The following is a 17,960-nucleotide window of genomic DNA, read 5'->3' on the forward strand; positions in this document are numbered from 1 at the left end:
ACTGAGGTGGGCAATCCTTTGGGGAGCCATTGTGGTATATAAGAGATTGAGCCATATTGAATTTGCCCACAACTGAAAGCCATGCTTTTGTCTTCCTCGTCATTCTTACCAAATACAGTTTGTGTTACTGGGTTAATTGAACCAGATTTGGGGGCTCATTTGTTTTAAGGCCTTTTTATACTCTGTTCTGCTAATCTACTTTCCTTTGGTTTTTTTTTGGGGGGGTGGTGGTGGTATAAATGTCAAATAGTTCTGATAATTATACAATCTGGTCTAACCAAGCCATGCTCCTCCCTCCTTGTTTTCATTATATCCCTTGTTTTTGTTTTCATTTAAGTTCTCCATGGGAATATTTTAAAGTTTTTTTCGGTTGTTCTAAAGTATCCTTTAATTTGAGTCATTTCCATTAGGTCTGACTCTTCATGACCCCATAGGGATTTTCTTGGAAAAGACACGTGAATGGTTGACCATTTCCTTTCCAGCTCACTAGGGAAACTGAGGCAAACAGTAAAGTCTAGAGTTGCCCAGTCAGCCAGCTAGTATACCTCTAAAGCTGGTTTTGAACTTAGGATGATGAGTCTTCTTGACATTAGTGCTCTATTCACTGTGGCACCTTGCTGCACGCAAACCTGCCAGCGAACAATGTAACTGGCCTAGACTAAATCTATGGAGTGATTTGAGTTGTTATTTTTACTATCCTAGGTATGTCCTGGCCATGAACAGTGAATATATACTAATTCTTCTGTGAAAATGGCTTTGCTTAGTCCATAGTTGCATTTTGATCAGTCCTGTGTATGTCTAAGTAGTTTAATACCTAGATCTTTAATGCATTTTATTGTCATTTGAAATAAAATTTATTTTTTTACCTCTTTCTGTTTTGTGTTGGTAATGTACAGAAAAAGTAATGACATTTGTGGATTCATTTTATATCTCCTACTGGGCTAACACAATTGTATCAATTCATTTTTTGGTTGATGATCTATGGCTCAGGAAATAAACCTAGGAAGACTTGGAAGTCATCCATATCGCGTAGAGGGAGACCAATTGGGAGACCAGCTGGGGCGTTGGGTTGAGTAGTCAAAGAATCTAGGTCTCTGATTTTCAGTTACCTCGTCATGAAAATGAACAGTTTGGGGATTTCTTGATCAGAGGGAGGAGGTCTCTTTGATTGCCTGTGGCCAGCTGGGGGAGAATATGTTCTGGGTTTAATAGTGAAAATGAATAATATTTTGTAGATGTTCCTGTAGCCTCTTTACTAATAGATTAGTGGATATTTTTGCATTGATATTTATTAGCGATATTGGTCTATTGTTTTTGCTTCAGTTTTCCTGAACCACATTTGTTTTCTAGAAAGAGTCTGGCATGGTGCCTTCTTTCACCTTTTTGGAGTTTATGCAGTATATAGTTGATCTTTAAATGTTTCTCACACTTCACTAGTCGGTGTATTTGGAGAAGGGGCTTTCCTGGGGCACTCGCTCATGACTTGACTTCCACTTCTGAGACTGGATTGTTGAAAATCATCTTTTTCTGATTTTGTTACATTGGATATTTGCATTTTGGGCCACATTCATCTGTTTCATTTAAGTTTGACTGGTAGTCAATAAAAAGAGTAGTTTTGATAATTTTCCTGCTTTCCTCTCTATTTGTTGTGAATCCCCCTTTCTCCTTTTTTTTCCTTTGGGTAATTTGGTTTTCTTCTCTGCTATCCTAGTAGTTGATGGTTTATTTTATGAGGATTTAAAAACAGCTTTCAGTTTTATTTCTCAGTTCAATTGTGTTGCAGAAGAAAAACAGTAATCATATACTCTGTGATGTAGACTCAAAATTGCAATTTGGACCTGAACTTATGGTTAATCTAAATTTAAACACTTTTCCAATCAGAGGGTCAATGGGAGGGCCTCCTCATAGTGTCTGGCTTCATCCAACACGAGCACAAAGTTTGGTTCTGTTTCCTCATTGCTATCTCTAATGGCTATCTATCCTCATTGCTTACTATTTCTATTTGTTTTTTTGACAAACTCGTTATTTAGATAAAATTCTTTTTCCTTTGCTCCAATTTCCCTTCCTGATTATAAATTTTACTGTTATTTGTCAAATGTTTTTCTGTATTTCTTGTGAGTTCTTTCTGCCTGAGCACTAACCAGTTTTGGTTCAGAAGCTATGTGATGCTGAAAAAGAAATTTCCACCCAAAGTTTTTAAATGTCTAGCATCATCTAGCTTTTCTACATTCTGTTCAAAACATGTCATTTCTTCCTTTTGGCTTTCATTTAAAGTGTGCAGAAGCACATTGAATTCCCCACCTATTATTATCTTATCTTTGTGTGTTCCTGTAATCCAGTTAGTTTTTTTTTTTCCCCCAGCAGTCTTTAGGTGCTGGCCACTATTAGTGCATATCCAGTTAATGCTGACATGTTTTCCTTATCAGTGATTCCTTTGGGTAAGATGGCGTCTCCCTGACGACTGTCTCTCTTGAATATGTTGCCTTGTCTGAGATCATGATCGCAACTTCTGCTTTGTGGGATTTAATTGAGCCACAAATAATTGTACCGCAATACCTTATTTCAATTGGTATGGTTATGATATTGTGTGTCTGTATACATGTATGTATGTGTGTAGTATGTGCATCTATAAATATATACATATATGCGTGTACATTTTATACATAAGAGATTGTTGGGTTTTGTTTTCTAATATCTTTTGCCATCCTCTTTCCTTTTAAGGATTTTTTTTTCTGTTTATAACTATAATTATAATTATGTTTGGTTTTCTTTGCATTTAATTGTCAGAATACACACACACACATACACACACATACACACACATACTGACATATGCACATTCACACACACACACACACACACACTTTTTAAATTCAATCAATACTAGGGATATGTATTGCTTCAAACAACCTGATCTCAGGCCCTTCTGTTTTCCCCATCCCCTCTCAACCTAGACACAAATCCTTGATCTGGTTTCCCTTCTCTCTCTCTCTCTCTCTCTCTCTCTCTCTCTCTGGTAATCAGTCGTTATGTATTCAGAGCATCATAGATTTATAGCTGAAAGGGATCTCGGAACACAAGCTCCTGATTTTATAGAAAAGGAAACTGAGACTCCCGTTAGTGAAAACATTTGTTCAAGGTTACACAGCTGGTCAGTGGCAGAACCAGAATTTGCATCCAGATCTGCTGAGTTCAAATACTGGGCCCTTTTCCGCAGTTCCAGACAGCTTCCCTGGCAATATTTTCTGAACTTACTCTTTTTCTGTTATAGTTGCTTCTTTTCTTTTTCTTTTCCCTTTTTATGCCTGGTCCAGATCAGAATGAGATTCCAAGCGATCCCTCCCCATTTCCATCTTTACTTTTGAATAACCTTCCCCTGTGAATGCCCTCATCCATCGTTTTTGAGGGTATTTACTTTTTTGGACACCCAAACTGCAAGCTTGTGTTTTTGTTCCCTCGTTAACCCTTAAGCACAGTTCTGGGAGGTAGCTGCTATTATTCCCATAATAGAGATGGGGAAACTGATTTGGGGATATTTGAACCCTAGTTTTCCTGTCTGTAGCACTGTCTCTTACACCAGACTGAGTCTTCAAGAACTCTCTCCTCCCCAGCTTTCTACAAATGATGTTCAGAAGTCTGTTCAGTTAACCCTTAGGTCATTTTGAGACAGACTGCTCCTTAGCCATGCTTCCCCAATCTCATACCTGGAAAGTGGATTTTTGAACCCAAATGCTAAGTATTGATCCCTGTATCAGCTTCTGCCCAATCTTCTGGCCTATCAAGATCTTTCAAAATTTGGGCTCTGTCATGGAGAACATCAGCAGTTCTCACTAGCTTGGGGCTATCTGGTGAGCATGTTATCTATATGTTTACCCAAGTCATTTCAGCGTCAAACAGCAGAGACTCCAAGGACATTTCACTTAACATGTGGGAGTCTGACCATCTCACAGGTACAATTTCCCAGCTGTACTAATATCTAGCCACAATTCCTCGCCTGTCCCCCCGGAATAGAATGAGAGACTACCCGATACTGAACTAACACCGAATATGGATTCATCCATTTCTGGTCTTCTATTTTCCTCAGTTTGTGCCTTTCCAAAAAAAATGGTGGACTTCTCGTCTTTTCTAATGAGATTTCATGTTCTCTGGATGTTCCGTGATTGCACAAATAATTGCTTTTTGTTGCCGATTCAAAGTATTAAGATGCAAGGCCACGCTCTTTGGTACCCCGCCAGGAGCAGACAGAACAGCAGGAGACAGCTCATCCTGTTCCCACACGACCATGAGCTCTTCTGCTGAATTTCTCTAATTGGAAAGTGTTTTGTTCTCCAAGTGTAGCTCAGAGATGATGTTTATTTGCTGGCCTACCATCTACTTAAAATGCTTTTCTGAATTTTTCATGAATCACTGTTATGCTCAGGCAATTGTGGCCAACACACACGCATATTGGCAGTTTGGGGATTGGCATAATGGACGGCAAGCTGGCCTAGAAGCCAGAAAGCCCAGAGTTTAAGTCTTGCCTCTAGGTGATGGTCAGGTCATTTCACCTCTGAAGCCTCAAGGCAACGAAGATGCTAAGTTGCAAAAACTGGTATCTGTGGAGGGAATGTCTGTGGGTTGAGAGTTCTCTATAACACCAGTGACATCACAGCTACAGGCCCTAGTTCCTTTTCTTGTCTGGTCCAGTGCTACGGGTACCCAAAGAGCAAAGAACTATTGGGCTACTGTCAGAAACCATCAAGATGTTTGACCCTTTCTGTTTCCTATCTCACCTGACAAGTTTTTAGTCAAGGAATAGAAAGAGAGCCCAAAGGCACTTGGTTTTTCCCTTACACTATATGTATATATCTGATGATAATGGATCACTGAGACTGAGGCTGTAGAATAAGAAGTTTTCTGTGAAGTAGAAAATCTGTTAGCAAACTATTTGAAGGAAAAATCACTCTCTCTGGTCAAAAAGAAATGCATGAAGGGACTATTGACTCTAGCACTACAGCACAGTCAGGTGGCCTAGTATAGTGCCAGACCTGGAGTCAGGAGGACCAGATTCTAATCTGACCTCAAACCCTCTCTAATTCAGGGCAAATCAATCCGTCCCGTTTTCCTTCTGTTGTAAAATAAACTGGAGGAAGAGATGGCGAGTCACTTCACCTTTGCCAAGAAAACCCCAAATGGGGCCATTAAGAGCTTAAAAGCTCTATGATGACTACTACTCAGTTGAAAAGTCTGTTTTCATTGGCCTCTACAGTTACCCATGGTCCACTGAGGCAGCATTGACCGGTACTCACTCTGCTTGTTTGTGAAGTATAGAAATGTCCCACGATCCCTTTTGCCGGTGTGTAATGGGGGCAAAATATGGTGACCCAATGACTATTATAGTTTCATTGAATTCTAAACTGTTGGACATGGAAAGGACCTCAGAGATCATCCGGACTAAGCTGTCATGTAACAGATGGGTACACTGAGGCTCACTGGACTGAGCTTAAAGGAGTTGATTTGAAAGATCCTTCTGGCTCCAGCATTCTATCTATTCTTCTAACTCAGTGGTTCTCAAACTTTTGTTCTTAGTATCTTCATATTATTAAAAATTATTGAGGATCTCTCCAAGAGTTTTTGTTTCTATGGGTTATATTTGTAGATCTTTATCATCTTAGAAATAAAAACTAATTTTGAATTTGTTGACACTCTGAAAGGGTTTCAGAGACCCCACAGAATTCTCTGGACCACACTTTGAGAACCACTGTTCTAATTGAATGGAAAATGGCACTGCGTGAGTTTGAAGGAAGCCCACCTTGTCTGTATCTCTATACCCGGTTCTTGTGCATAGGCTAGAGCCTTCCAGAACAGGTCCGTGCAAGCTCATGGAGGATCTCCCCTGCCAAGCAGCTCAAAGCTGACATTTTCTGTTGTCCATTTGAACTCACTCTGCCAGTAACCCCAAAAGCCAGTAACCCTTGAAGCTCCTGGGTGAGCCTGCCCCTCCGAGGAGGAGATCGGGCTCATCTGGCCACGGATACAGGTATGGACTCACGAAACATAGAAATGGACTCCAGGCTTGATTTGCAAAGTCTTTATTTACGTTGTATACACATAGCATCACACTCAATCTTAGAACTGATTATCTCTACATCGTCACAAAGCTATGTTAAGGTTCAATAACACTTAACGTCAAAAGAAATGCCTGATGGTTTGTCCAAGATGTCACACTGGAAATAGCAAGTTTGGCTGAACTTAATGAGTGTTTTCACAAGGCTATGGGCACTAGCTTATTCTACTGATGGAGCAGAATCTGAAATGGATTTCTTAGTTGCGATGAACGAGTGAACTCAGAGTGAACAAGCCCTCGACTGCTTCAAAAGCAAAGAACGATTGTGCTACCATCAGAAACCATCAAGGTATTTGATCCCTTCCTTTTCCTGTCTCACCTGACAAATTTTCTCGTAAAGGAATATGAAGAGAGCCCACAGAGATTTTTTTTCTTATGATTTATGAATACACTTGACTGGGATGGATTACTGAAGCTGTAGCATAAGAAGTTTTCTGGAAAGCGGAAAGTCTATGTTAGCAAACTATTGGAAGGAAAAGCACTATCTGTGGCAAAAAATTGTACGAAGCAACTACTGACAACTCTGTATTATCATAACATTTAAGGCAGTGTGACGGTTCTGCTCCCAGATTTGGTAACAGTGAAATTCCCTTTGATGATCTTCAGGCCAGAGAATCGCTCGTTGAGGGTCATTTTAGTCTACAGAAGAGAAAGAGAAATGTCTTCTATTAGTTGTTGTGATTTAGTGGTGGAAAACAGTTCCCCAGTACCCACAGAACCTGGCCACTGAAGCATTTGAAAGGAAGCAAGGGATTCTGGGAACATTGGCAATCCACACACACATCACATTCTTCCATTCCCTCAAGAACTTACCATGGCTCCCCAGTGCTTAGAGGTTCGAGTCGAAATTCTTTATCTTTGGCCCCAAAGCCTAGATCCTACACTGCATCCCATCAAGGAGCCTCCTTTCCAGCTAAAGCAGCCCCTCGAAAACCTCTGCTATCCTCTGCATCTGTGCTTGTTTTGTCCCACCCCCGATCTACTGCTGTTTCTTCAAAGTTCAGACCTTTCCCAACAACCACAGAGATCAGTGGTTTCTTTGCTTATCAAACTCCATCAACTATCTGAACCACTCCTGAGACTTGCTGGTATCTCCCTGACTGGCCCGGGAAGCCAGGATGCAGAGTGCAGAGCCTGGAGTCAGGAAGCCCTGAGTTCAAATTTCACCTCAGATGCTGACTAGTGGTGTGACCCCAGAAAAGTCACATCTCATTGGGAGCTCCTCAGAAAAGTGAAGTACGAGGCAAAAATCGAGTTCACTGGAGGCTCTGGTTAATTGAAGTTCTGTTCTAGTATTCAGTACAACTAGACCTCGTATAATCCAAGTTCAGCCTGAAAGCAGGGTGGGATTTTGACTTGGCACCTCGTAAGCGATTTCTGGGGTGATCACCTGCGTCTTACCTGATTGGCAACGGCTCGGAAATTGTATCTCAGGGAGATCCCTCTGGGCTGAAACTTCTCATGTTTGGGAGCGCTCCATTTATCTTTCAGAAATGAAGTTTCGCCATCAGAACGCTTGAATCTGTGAATTAAAAATACATGTGGAAAGCTGTAACTGAAACTCTGCATGCACGAAATCAGTGCTGCCTCCTCCGGCCCTAGCACTGGGACTCTGCAGCCGGAGTGCAGCTCTTCCCCTCTCGGGCCCAAACTTTCCTCTGGAAACCAAAGGGCTTGGATCAGCCCATCTCGAAGTTTCCTTTTGGTTCTAGGTATCTAAGGGGCTAATTGACGAATCTGGGCCCACTAAACATTACATCCCCCTAAACACCAGCAGCTGGGTCACATCTGGGGTGGGGGTGGGGGTGAAGCTCTGCACCAGGAAAGAAAGGCTGGTTTTCCATAGGACTTTTTCAGGTATCCCCTTATTTCCTCCACCAGATCAAGAGGGCTGGAGTTTTTCATGGAGCTGTCCTCCCCTTCCTTCCACCCTTACCTAGAGGAAGCTGGAGGAGTGAGGGGAGGGATGGGGAAGGGCCATTTTGAGCATCAACATTCACTAATGTGGAGAAAATGGACTTGAATGAATCCCCTGAGATGCCCCCGCATCTACGACTCCATGAAAATCCAAAAGGAGGAGGGGGTAGAGGGTAGATGAAAGTGGCTACCCATTGAAAACAGACACACACACACACACACATATGAACAGTGGCTGAACCACAAAAGGTAGCAACTGTTACTTACTGTCTACTTATGCTTATTTGAGGGTTGGCAACAGACACCGTCAGGATTGACCCAGGCCTGAGCTGGACTTGGTACCTGCCAGAAAAATTGTACCTACGGACAGTTAGTGAAGACCCAGCCCCGCCCACCCCCACCAATGAGATGGACGAACCTCATCCCGGTATATAGTCACCTGTTCTTGTTTGGAGATTTCCCCTCGGTTGCCCGCATCTTGTGCGATGGTGGAGGTGGTGGTATCTGAAGGAAAGGTTAGACTTTGGAGTCAGAAGGGGCTTCCCAGGCCATCTCGGCCCATCTGGCGCCACCCAGAACTCCTGCAACATCCCTGGCGGGTGGGGTTCCTGTGCCCTCCGGTGAAGGAGGGGGCCCAGCCCATCTGAGGTCAGCTAGCTCTCGAGGTTAGAAAATTACTGCGGAACTTGAACCTGAGACTCGGTGGCTCGGCACCCCTAGCCTTGCACCCAGGGCTAGTGGAGACATGGTGTTCTGGACCTAAATGGGTCTCAGTCATTCTCTTCCCCTCTATTAATCGAGTAACACAGGGCTGTGGTGGAGAAGGAACCGTCTGGAGGCAAATCCACCCAGGATAAGGGAAGACATTCGCTGTTTTGGGAGGCACACTGATATTGCTATCCTAGACTGAGAACTGGCAGGAACTACAGAAGTGAAGCCTCATCTGGTCCTCTTATTTACAGAAGAGATCTGTTCAAGATCACAAAGTTAGGGGCAGCTGGGTGGCACAGTGGCTAGAACACCGGCCCTGAAGTCAGGAGGGCGTGAGTTCAATTGTGACTTCAGATACTTAGCACTTCCTGGCTGGGTGACCCTGGGCAAGTCACTTAACTCCAATTGCCTCAGGGAAAATAGATTTAAAAGATCACACAGCTAGTAGGGAGCAGAACTTTTGGTTTTTTTTGGTGTGTGTCTGTTGGGGAGTGGGGAGGGGGCTTCTTCCCATATAAGCAGATCTTATGGAAATAATAATCGGCTCAAAAAGTAAATAATGAAATTGGCTACTTGAAGAAAGCCGGCCCACCAGAGCCAAAACAACCTGTAAAATAAAACCCGGACTGTGACTTGGGAAATGAAAATGATGGAGACTCACCCCCCGGTTCTGGTTCACCCTGTTGTCTCTCTGCTTCTTCTGCTTCATTGTTCTGTGCGGTACATAAGACTCGATATTAATAGTAAGCAGAGCCGTCTCATAGGACGTGGAATTATGACTTTGTGATGAGTTCTTTAGGATGGAAGCTTTCAGAGTTTGCCCATGAGATTTAAAGTATGACCTCAAAAGCCAAAGAGGCCCCTGGGAGCAAATGTGGGGGTGCAAAGGCGGCTCCCAGGGCATCTTGGGGTTTAGCGACTAGGTCTTTTTCTTAAGGACCAGGCCTTCAACCCAAACCGATCTGATTCTAACTGGCCACCAAGAGGTCCCAGGCCAAGCCCCATTTGGTCATCTTTAGGGTCCGGATCAGCCCAGATTGACGGTAAGTAGCAATTGTTTGTGTTTCTTCATTCCCTTCCCCCTCCCGGATTCGTTTGTTTATTTGTTTAGATTTTGATTTGGGGACTAGGTGAGAGAGGAGATTCTTTGTCTCAACGGCTCCCTAGCCTTACTCGCTGAATGGGTGCCGCCTCAGGCAAACTGAGACCTGTTGGGGCCAAAGTCTCCCATTTCATCCCATCTCCAGTCACCTCGATCTGTGGTTAGCCATTGGGTCCAGATGCTCCGGAGGGGAAAGTGAGGCAGGTGCCCTTGCACAGCCCCCCCTCCCTCCCTGAAATCCCATTTACTTACGTGTCATGGCATCGCTTCCCTGATGACCCGGGCCTCTCGAAGGACAAACAACAACAACCTCAGTGGAGGCATGAAGGCTTAGTGTTTATCATGAAGTCTAAGGAAACCTAACTTGGAACGTTTTTGTTCAAAGAAATCAGGTTTTCCCAACAAGCAGACTGAACCCAGCGCTCAACACCAATGGCAGCATGCAGACTCAACTACGAATGAATGAACGAGAAGGGATGAAGCGGCTGAGTGGCCAAAAATGAAACTCCTTCCTACCTGGTGGCCAAGGACTCCCCAAAGACGACGGAGCTGGATCCCTCCGAATTGCTGAGGAAACAGAAAGGGGACGGGGAGGGCAGTGAAGGAACCGGGTGGCGGTGCCGGGGAGCCGACTGTTTTGACAGGCGTCCAGAGGGGCCCCGTTTCCAAAGAGATGCCCCAAGCCCCACGGCTTGTTTGACCTGGAGTTTCTCCAAGGGACTCATTCCCAGGCTTAGGTCATGTTGTATAAATTCAAAGATGCTCCGAAAGGATGATGGTGATACTTGCTAGGGTTTTCTAGGTTTGTGTTTGGGAAGCTAGTATTCTAAAGGGAACACAGTGGAGGAAAGGAGAAGGGAGAGAGAGACCGGGATAAGACCTACCATCAGCGGTCAACGTTTCTTCGGCTCTCGTGGAAAGCCCACACTGGCTCAGTGTGGTGGTGGTGACTCTCACCGGGCAGTGACTCAGTACCCTGCTTTATCCTTCACTGCTGGTGGGAATTGGGCCTGAAGTAGCTAGTATTTTGTTTGAGGACCCTGACGGGGGGGGGGGGGGCGGTATTTTACACTTGATGTATTATTCGTGAGCATTTGGGGACTTCCAAGGGAAAAGCCCTCAAAGTCCTAAACCAAAGCTCCTCCATCCCCGAACTCAACAGAGTGAGGAGAGCCAGCTGCCAAGCCCCTGCACACATAAGACCTCCCTCTCCCTTGAGGTCCCCTATGAGTTTTCGAGAAATGTTTACTCGTTAGCCCTCCCTCAAAGTCTTCCCCAAATCCGCGTTCCTGGCACGAAGGTGAGCCTGGGCTCTTCAAGGCTGCGGCCGCACCCACCGGATCTGGCCGTTGGGCTCTGCCGAGGTAGAAAGGGCTGACGATGGGGAGACCATGTGCCTGAAGCCCGATGCCTGGGCAGGCCAAGTACCAGCTTAGCTGCAGAGGGATGACTTTTTACTTACCTGCAGTTCTTTTACTTATTTGTTTGTTTATTTATTTTTGCTGAGGCAATTGGGGTTAAGTGTCTTGCCCAGGGTCTGAGTGTCTGAGGCCAGATTAGAACTCAGGTCCTCCTGACTTCAGAGCTGGTGCTCTATCCACTGCACCACCTAGCTGCCCCATCCACAGTTCTTCAAGTGCATTTAAACACCTGATTCTGAAAAGGAGTACGGAGACTTCTGCAGTCGTCCAGTACGGCATCCATGACGCCAAAAAAGAAGCCCTGAGATATTAAGTTAAAGAAAACCCATGATCTCCATCGGGAGTACCCACACTGAAAATGGAACAGATCCTTAAATGATGAAGTCATATTTTAATCAAACAAATAGTATTCAGCTATACCATCGTGGAATTGTACAATGTTCCAGCCAGATGGGGGCTGGAGGGTCATCGTCAACCCTCTGACTTCATAAATGAGGAAACTGAGGTTGGATCTTTTGATCAAATCCACACGGCCAGAATTTGAACCCAGCTCTCTTGACACAGATCAAAAGGACAAAAAAGAACAGAGAGGGAAAGGCAAATCAGACCATTTCACATTCATAGGCAATGGCCATCAGTTAGGAAATTCAGACCAAAATTTCCATTTTATCAAATTGTTTGGTCTTTCTAAAGGCTTTTTCCTTTGAAGGAAGTGGGAGGAGCTAAATTATCTGGACCATTTTTTCAATTCTTAGAGGCAGGCCTTTGGGCTAAGGCAGGAGCATGTCCAGGAAACCAGGCAACAGCCCAAGGGGCTGCGAGGGGGGGGGGGAGAGCGGGACAGTGCCCAAATGGCAAAGGAAGGAAGGTAGCTCCAAACACCTGCTCCACAGCCAGCATTGGTCCAGGGGGATCATGAGAGAGGGTTTAATAATGAAACCATAGCCAAGGCCTGTGGTGGGCTGGGGGCATGCCCATCTACTTTTCAAGGCCCAACTAGAACGATCGATATTTAAGTACCTGCTGTGTCTGAAGCCTGCTGCCATCTTGCTGGAAAGGATCAAAAATCAATTTCAGACCCTTCCTGCCTTCGAGGACCTTATATTTTAGTAAATAAAAGAAGAGACCTATACAAATAACTATCACAGAAAATAAAATAGGAATATGTACATATAGGAAAGACATGCAAAAAATGTTATGAGGGATCCAAAGGAAAAAAAGACTATTTTCAAATTGGACACAATCTGGTCAACTGGTAGGAGGAAATCAAAAAATCTGGCTCTCTCCTCCTTCTAGCCGACAGAGAGAGAGAGGGAGAGACAGAGAGAGAGAGAGACAAGAGACAGAGAGATAGTTTATAGAAGCAAGTGTGGAATTTTTTGCAAAAGCATGGCTACAGCTAAGAAGTGGCTTATATTCTATAATAGTCTTAATCCCTTAATATCTCGATTCATGATAGAAAAGAGGGGAAAATGTGGCTCTTGAGAACAGACAGCTCCAGTGTCTCCCCGTCCCCCTCCCCAGCATCTTCAGCTACTCTGGTATAGAATAATATAGAAAAGATTTCTTTGGAATGGAGTCTATGATTTTTTCCTTGTGGAAACTTCCATTTGCAAACACGGCTCCATCAGACCTGAGGATCTTCAGAGGCTTCTAGAGCTGGAGCTGTCAGCTGAAGCCTGGGGAGGAGCAGTGGTTGCCAATGGTTACGAGACAATTAGCTTCTACCTTCAAAATGCCGCTTGACTCACTGAGATGTACCATGACGTGGCCCTGTTTGAGGCAAGATCTGAGAACGCGAGCGTTCCAGATGCTACGCTGGGCCCTCTCTCCTAACATTATGCTGTTTCTGGTCTTCTCAATGACCAAAAGGGGCATCTCGTTGTCACGGAGCTGCCAAAATCCAGCTGTCACTAAAGGGATATGGAGAAGGCTTTTGCAGTCTTACCCAATTCTATCCTTACCTTCGTGTATCATTTACCACTGATTTTCTTATTGGCCCGAACATCAGCTGTCTTCCAAATCTCTCAGGCCGGTTGTTGTAGTTCCTGAACTGCCTGATGGTTGTCTCGATGTTGTCATTGTCCTGGAAAGAAACGCCATTTGACAAAACAATTTAAATACCCCTCCACGATTTTCCTCGGCCGTGGCTTTATTTGGCTCCCCGAGCCCCTGCTTTCTCTGTGCCGGTGATGATACCAAAGGGACAAATCCACCGAATTCAATTTTTTTTAGAACAGAGATGAAAAAAAATGTATTGGGTGCTTTAGCACTATGCAAATCCAATTTTAGCAAAATTAAAAATCTAGATGGAGTAGAAACTGACTCCTATGTGAATGGGATGAAATGCCAAAGTCCCACTCGGGAGGGCCGTTTTCAGGTCCTGAGATCTCTCTCGAGGAGTAGAAAATCAAGAGGGAACTCGGCCAGCCCAAAACAATATGGCTGTGGTAGTACTAGTAGTAGTAATAATAATAGCATCTAGATGTCACTTTAAGGTTTGCACATCCATGTACCCAAGCTCCTCTCCAGAGTCCCAAAGCCCCCACGTCATTGATCAAATCGTGGTCTTCTGATTTTCAGGGGGAAAAAACATCTTGAAAAACATCAAGCTAATCTGTCACACTGAAAAAATTATTGGAAACGTTAAGCACTCATTCAGATTTGGGTTGTTTTTTTTTTTTTTTTTTTTTTTTTTTTTTTTTTTTTTTTTTGGTGCAACAATGATGCTCAATCTCCCTGCCATTGCTGCAGTTCAACGTATTTGCTTGGAGTCCTATTTAAAAAAAAAAAAAAAGCTCAGAAATGTGCGTTATCCACCAACTGGAAAAAAAAAATTTAATCTATCAGCAGGCAGCCAAAGGGCCGCCAGGTAGAAAAGAAATGAATGAATGAATTTGGTCGGGCACCCTCCCAGGAGAGGGCGGGCCCAGGAGCGGCCCTGGGGGGCAGCTGCGGAGAGATTAATTTCACCCCACCGGGAGGAAACGGTTTGTTCAAAGTGAAAAAGGCTTTGGGGGGGGGGCCCAAGGGGCCCCCTGACTAGCGGCCTCCAAATGAGGGATGGGCCCCTCGGTGGAGAGCAGATGACATCATCCAGGTAGATGGCTTTGCAAATGTGGCTGCGTCGGGCGAATATTAGCCATCTTCATCGCCATGATCATCACCGTGATGATCAGCATCATCTGGGATGTTGGCGTTCAGGGACGGCCTGGCTCTGGGCTGCCACGCACTTTGAAATTGGCAAGGCGCTGCCTTCCCCGGGGGGAGGGGCGGGTGGGCTCCCCACTATGGCGTTGGGGGGGAGGGGGGTTTCGAGGGCCGCCCGGCCGTCTATCCCTCTGAAATCCCTGACACTTGTTGCCCCGGGGCAGCGGGGCCAAACGTGAAATCGAATTCTCCGTCGCCCCGAGGTGTCTGCCCAAATGGTTTTTAACCGCGCCACAAGACCTGAGCCAATATGGCAATACGCAACCCAAAATGGCTCTGGGTGGCCCCGTCAAAAGAGCAGCATCTCGCCAGGCTCCCCCCTCTATTTTAGCGGAGCCTGGGAATCGAAGGGAAAATTTCCCCACGACCAAAAAAAAAGGGGGGGGGAGGGGGCGCTAATGAAAATCAATCGGGGCGGCCGTGCCCCGGGCCGGCCGGGGTCAGAAGGATGCTGAGCCCCTGGGCGGGGTGGGGGAGGGGGGCCATCTAGGAATAAATCGTGGCCGTCCGCGAGGCGATCCGAGTCGCCAAATATCGATCGGGGCTTTACCTCGGCGGCCGCATTGTTCGCGTCGTACGGGATCCGGCGGGTGAAGGAAGGGTATGCCCTCGGCTTGAACGTATTCTGAATGGTCCTCCGGTAATTGTTCTGGCGGCCGAACCACTTCCTCAGGCGCGGGGGTCCTAGGAACATAATGCCCGACTGTATGGATCAGGCGCTAAGGCAGAGCGGCTCCCAGCAGGGTCTGCTAATGCTCCCGAGCTCCGGAAGTCATACACTGGGCTTGGCAAGAGGGCTAATCTGCCTTCCCAGCGAATCCTTCCCAGCAGCCCTCTGCTCGCGCTCACACTGCTGCTGGGCAGAAGAGCTGCCCACTAATGTCCTGCCGAAAGCGACTGCAATGGAGGGCTCCTAGCCTTTCTGCCAATGGAAGGCAGGCTGACATACTGTGCCCAGGGAGGACGGCTGCCTTCCTGACATGCTGGACCAGAAATAGGACGCCAGGCACCTGCTTAAAATAGATGCCGTCTCCTAGAGACGGCCAATTTGGAGGGGAGCGACGCGGGGCTGGGGCGAGGGCAATACAAAGCGCCAGGGGACGCGCGCGCCCGCGCCGGCCACTCGGGGCCCTCCCCTGCACTCAGTCACACTGACAATTGGAGGGCTGCAGATCGATGGGCGGGGGAGGGGACTCGGGGGGACTGGGGAGGGGAAGGGGCAGGGAGGGGAAAGGGGCACTGGGTGGGAGAGGGAAGGAGCAGGGAGGGGAGGAGAGAGGTAGGGACGGGGAGGGAGGGGAAAGAGAGGGAGAGGGGGGAGGGAGGGAGGGGAGGGGAAGGTAGGAGAGGGGGATGGAGGGGGGAGGAGGAGGGAAGGGGAGGGAAAGTGGGATGGGGAAGGGGCAAGAATAGGGAAAGGGAAGGGGAGGGGGTAGGGAGACAGGTTGGGAGGGAGGAGGAGGTGGGGAAGGGAAGGTGGGATGGGGAAGGGGCACAGGGTAGGAGGGGAAGAGGAAGGGACATAGGGTGGGAGAGGGAAGGGGATGGGAGAGGGAAAGCAGGGATGAGGAAGCGACACAGGGCAGGATGGGGAAGGAGTGGGGAGGGCAAAGGGAAGGTGGGATGAGGAAGAGGAGGAAGGAGGAAGGGAAAGATGGTGTAAGAGAGGAAAGAAAAGGGAGGGGGCAGGGGAAGATGGTGGAAAAAGGGAATGAGGAGAGAGGGGGGCGGGAGATAGGCTGGTTTGAGGAAAGAGAAGGGAGGGGGCAGGAAAAGATGGTGGAAGAGGGGAAGGAAGAGGAAGGGGGAAGGGAGACAGGCTGGTTTGAGGAAGGAGAAGGGAGGGGGAGGGAAAGATGATAGAAAATTAGAAGGAACAGGGAGGGGGAAGGGAGACAGGCTGGGATGAGGAAGGAGAAGGGAGGGGGCAGGGAAAGGTGGTGGAAAAACAGAAGAGGGAGGGGGAAGGGAGACAGGCTGGGATGAGGAAGAAAACAGGAGGGGGCAGGGAAAGGTGGTAGAAGAGAGGAAGGAGAAGGGAGGGGAAGGGAAAGATGGTGGAAAATGGAAGGAGGAAGGAGGGGAAGAGAGTCAGTCTGGAATGAGGAAGGAGAAGGGAGGGGGCAGGGAAAGATGGTGGAAAACCAGAAGGTGCAGGGAGAGGGAAGGAGACAGGCTGGGATGAGGAAGGAAATGGGAGGGGGCAGGGAAAGATGGTGGAAGAGGGAAAGGAGGAAGGAGGGGGAAGGGAAAATGGTGGAAAATGGAAGGAGGAAGGAGGGGAAGAGGAAGGGGGAAGGGAGTCAGTCTGGAATGAGGAAGAAACAGGGAGGGGGCAGGGAAAGATGATGGAAAAACAAGCAGGGAGGGGGAAGGGAGACAAGCTGGGATGAGGAAGAAACAGGGAGGGGGCAGGGAAAGGTGGTAGAAGAGAGGAAGGAGAAGGGAGGGGAAGGGAAAGATGGTGGAAAATGGAAGGAGGAAGGAGGGGAAGAGAGACAGGCTGGGATGAGGAAGGAGAAGGGAGGGGTTACAGAAAGATGGTGGAAAAACGGAATGAGGAGGGAGGGGGAAGGGAAAATGGTGGAAGAGGGAAAGGAGGAGGAAGGGGGAAGGGAGACAGGCTGGTTTGGAGAAGAAACAGGGAGGGGGCAGGGAAACAGGCTGGGATGAGGAAGGAGCAGGGAGGGGTTAGAGAAAGATGGTGGAAAATGGAATGAGGAGGGAGGGGGAAGGGAAAGATGGTGGAAAATGGAAGGAAGAAGGAGGGGGAAGGGAGACAGGCTGGGATGAGGAAGAAACAGGGAGGGGACAGGGAAAGATGGTAGAAGAGGGGAAGGAGAAGGGAGGGAGAAGGGAGACAGGTTGGGATGAGGAAGAAGCAGGGAGGGGGCAGGGAAAGATGGTGGAAGAGGAGGAGAAGGGAGGGGGAAGGGAAAGATGGTGGAAAATGGAAGGAAGGAGGGGGGGGAAGGGAGACAGGCTGGGATGAGGAAGAAACAGGGAGGGGACAGGGAAAGATGGTAGAAGAGGGGAGGAGGAGGGAGGGGGAAGGGAGACAGGTTGGGATGAGGAAGAAGCAGGGAGGGGGCAGGGAAAGATGGTGGAAGAGGAGAAAGAGAAGGGAGAGGGAAGGGAAAGATGGTGGAAAAAACAGAAGGAGCAGGGAAGGGGGAAGGAAAATAGTCTGGGATGAGGAAGAAACAGGGAGGGGGCAAGGAAAGATGGTGGAAGAGGAGAAGGAGAAGGGAGGGGAAGGGAAAGATGGTGGAAGAGGAGAAGGAGAAGGGAGGGGGAAGGAAAATAGGCTGGGATGAGGAAGAAACAGGGAGGAGGCAAGGAAAGATGGTGGAAGAGGGGAAGGAAAAGTGAGAGGGAAGGGAAAGATGGTGGAAGAGGGGAAGGAAAAGGGAGGGGGAAGGGAAAGATGGTGGAAGAGGGGAAGGAAAAGGGAGGGGGAAGGGAAAGGTGGTGGAAGAGGGGAAGGAAAAGG

At 47.2% G+C, this 17,960-nt stretch overlaps 1 protein-coding gene across 2 annotated transcripts; it reads right to left on the reverse strand.

Moving 5' to 3' along the window:
* Window positions 1-6,055: 6,055 nt before the first annotated feature.
* LOC127542517 (UAP56-interacting factor-like) lies at window positions 6,056-15,583 on the reverse strand. 2 transcript variants are annotated; one of them, XM_051968175.1, is made up of 8 exons: window positions 15,018-15,583; window positions 13,222-13,343; window positions 10,353-10,403; window positions 9,396-9,447; window positions 8,463-8,527; window positions 8,291-8,365; window positions 7,508-7,628; window positions 6,056-6,745 (listed from the first exon to the last, which is right to left on the reverse strand). In XM_051968175.1, the coding sequence occupies exons 1-8, from the start codon at window positions 15,159-15,161 to the stop codon at window positions 6,647-6,649; spliced, it is 729 nt and encodes a 242-aa protein (XP_051824135.1). In that variant the 5' UTR covers window positions 15,162-15,583; the 3' UTR covers window positions 6,056-6,646. The 2 variants fall into 2 exon arrangements, with proteins under 2 accessions (XP_051824135.1, XP_051824134.1); XM_051968174.1 differs by having other exon boundaries at window positions 8,291-8,383; window positions 15,018-15,582.
* Window positions 15,584-17,960: the final 2,377 nt, after the last annotated feature.

This window comes from Antechinus flavipes, chromosome X (assembly GCF_016432865.1).
Source record: "Antechinus flavipes isolate AdamAnt ecotype Samford, QLD, Australia chromosome X, AdamAnt_v2, whole genome shotgun sequence".
NCBI lineage: Eukaryota > Metazoa > Chordata > Mammalia > Dasyuromorphia > Dasyuridae > Antechinus > Antechinus flavipes.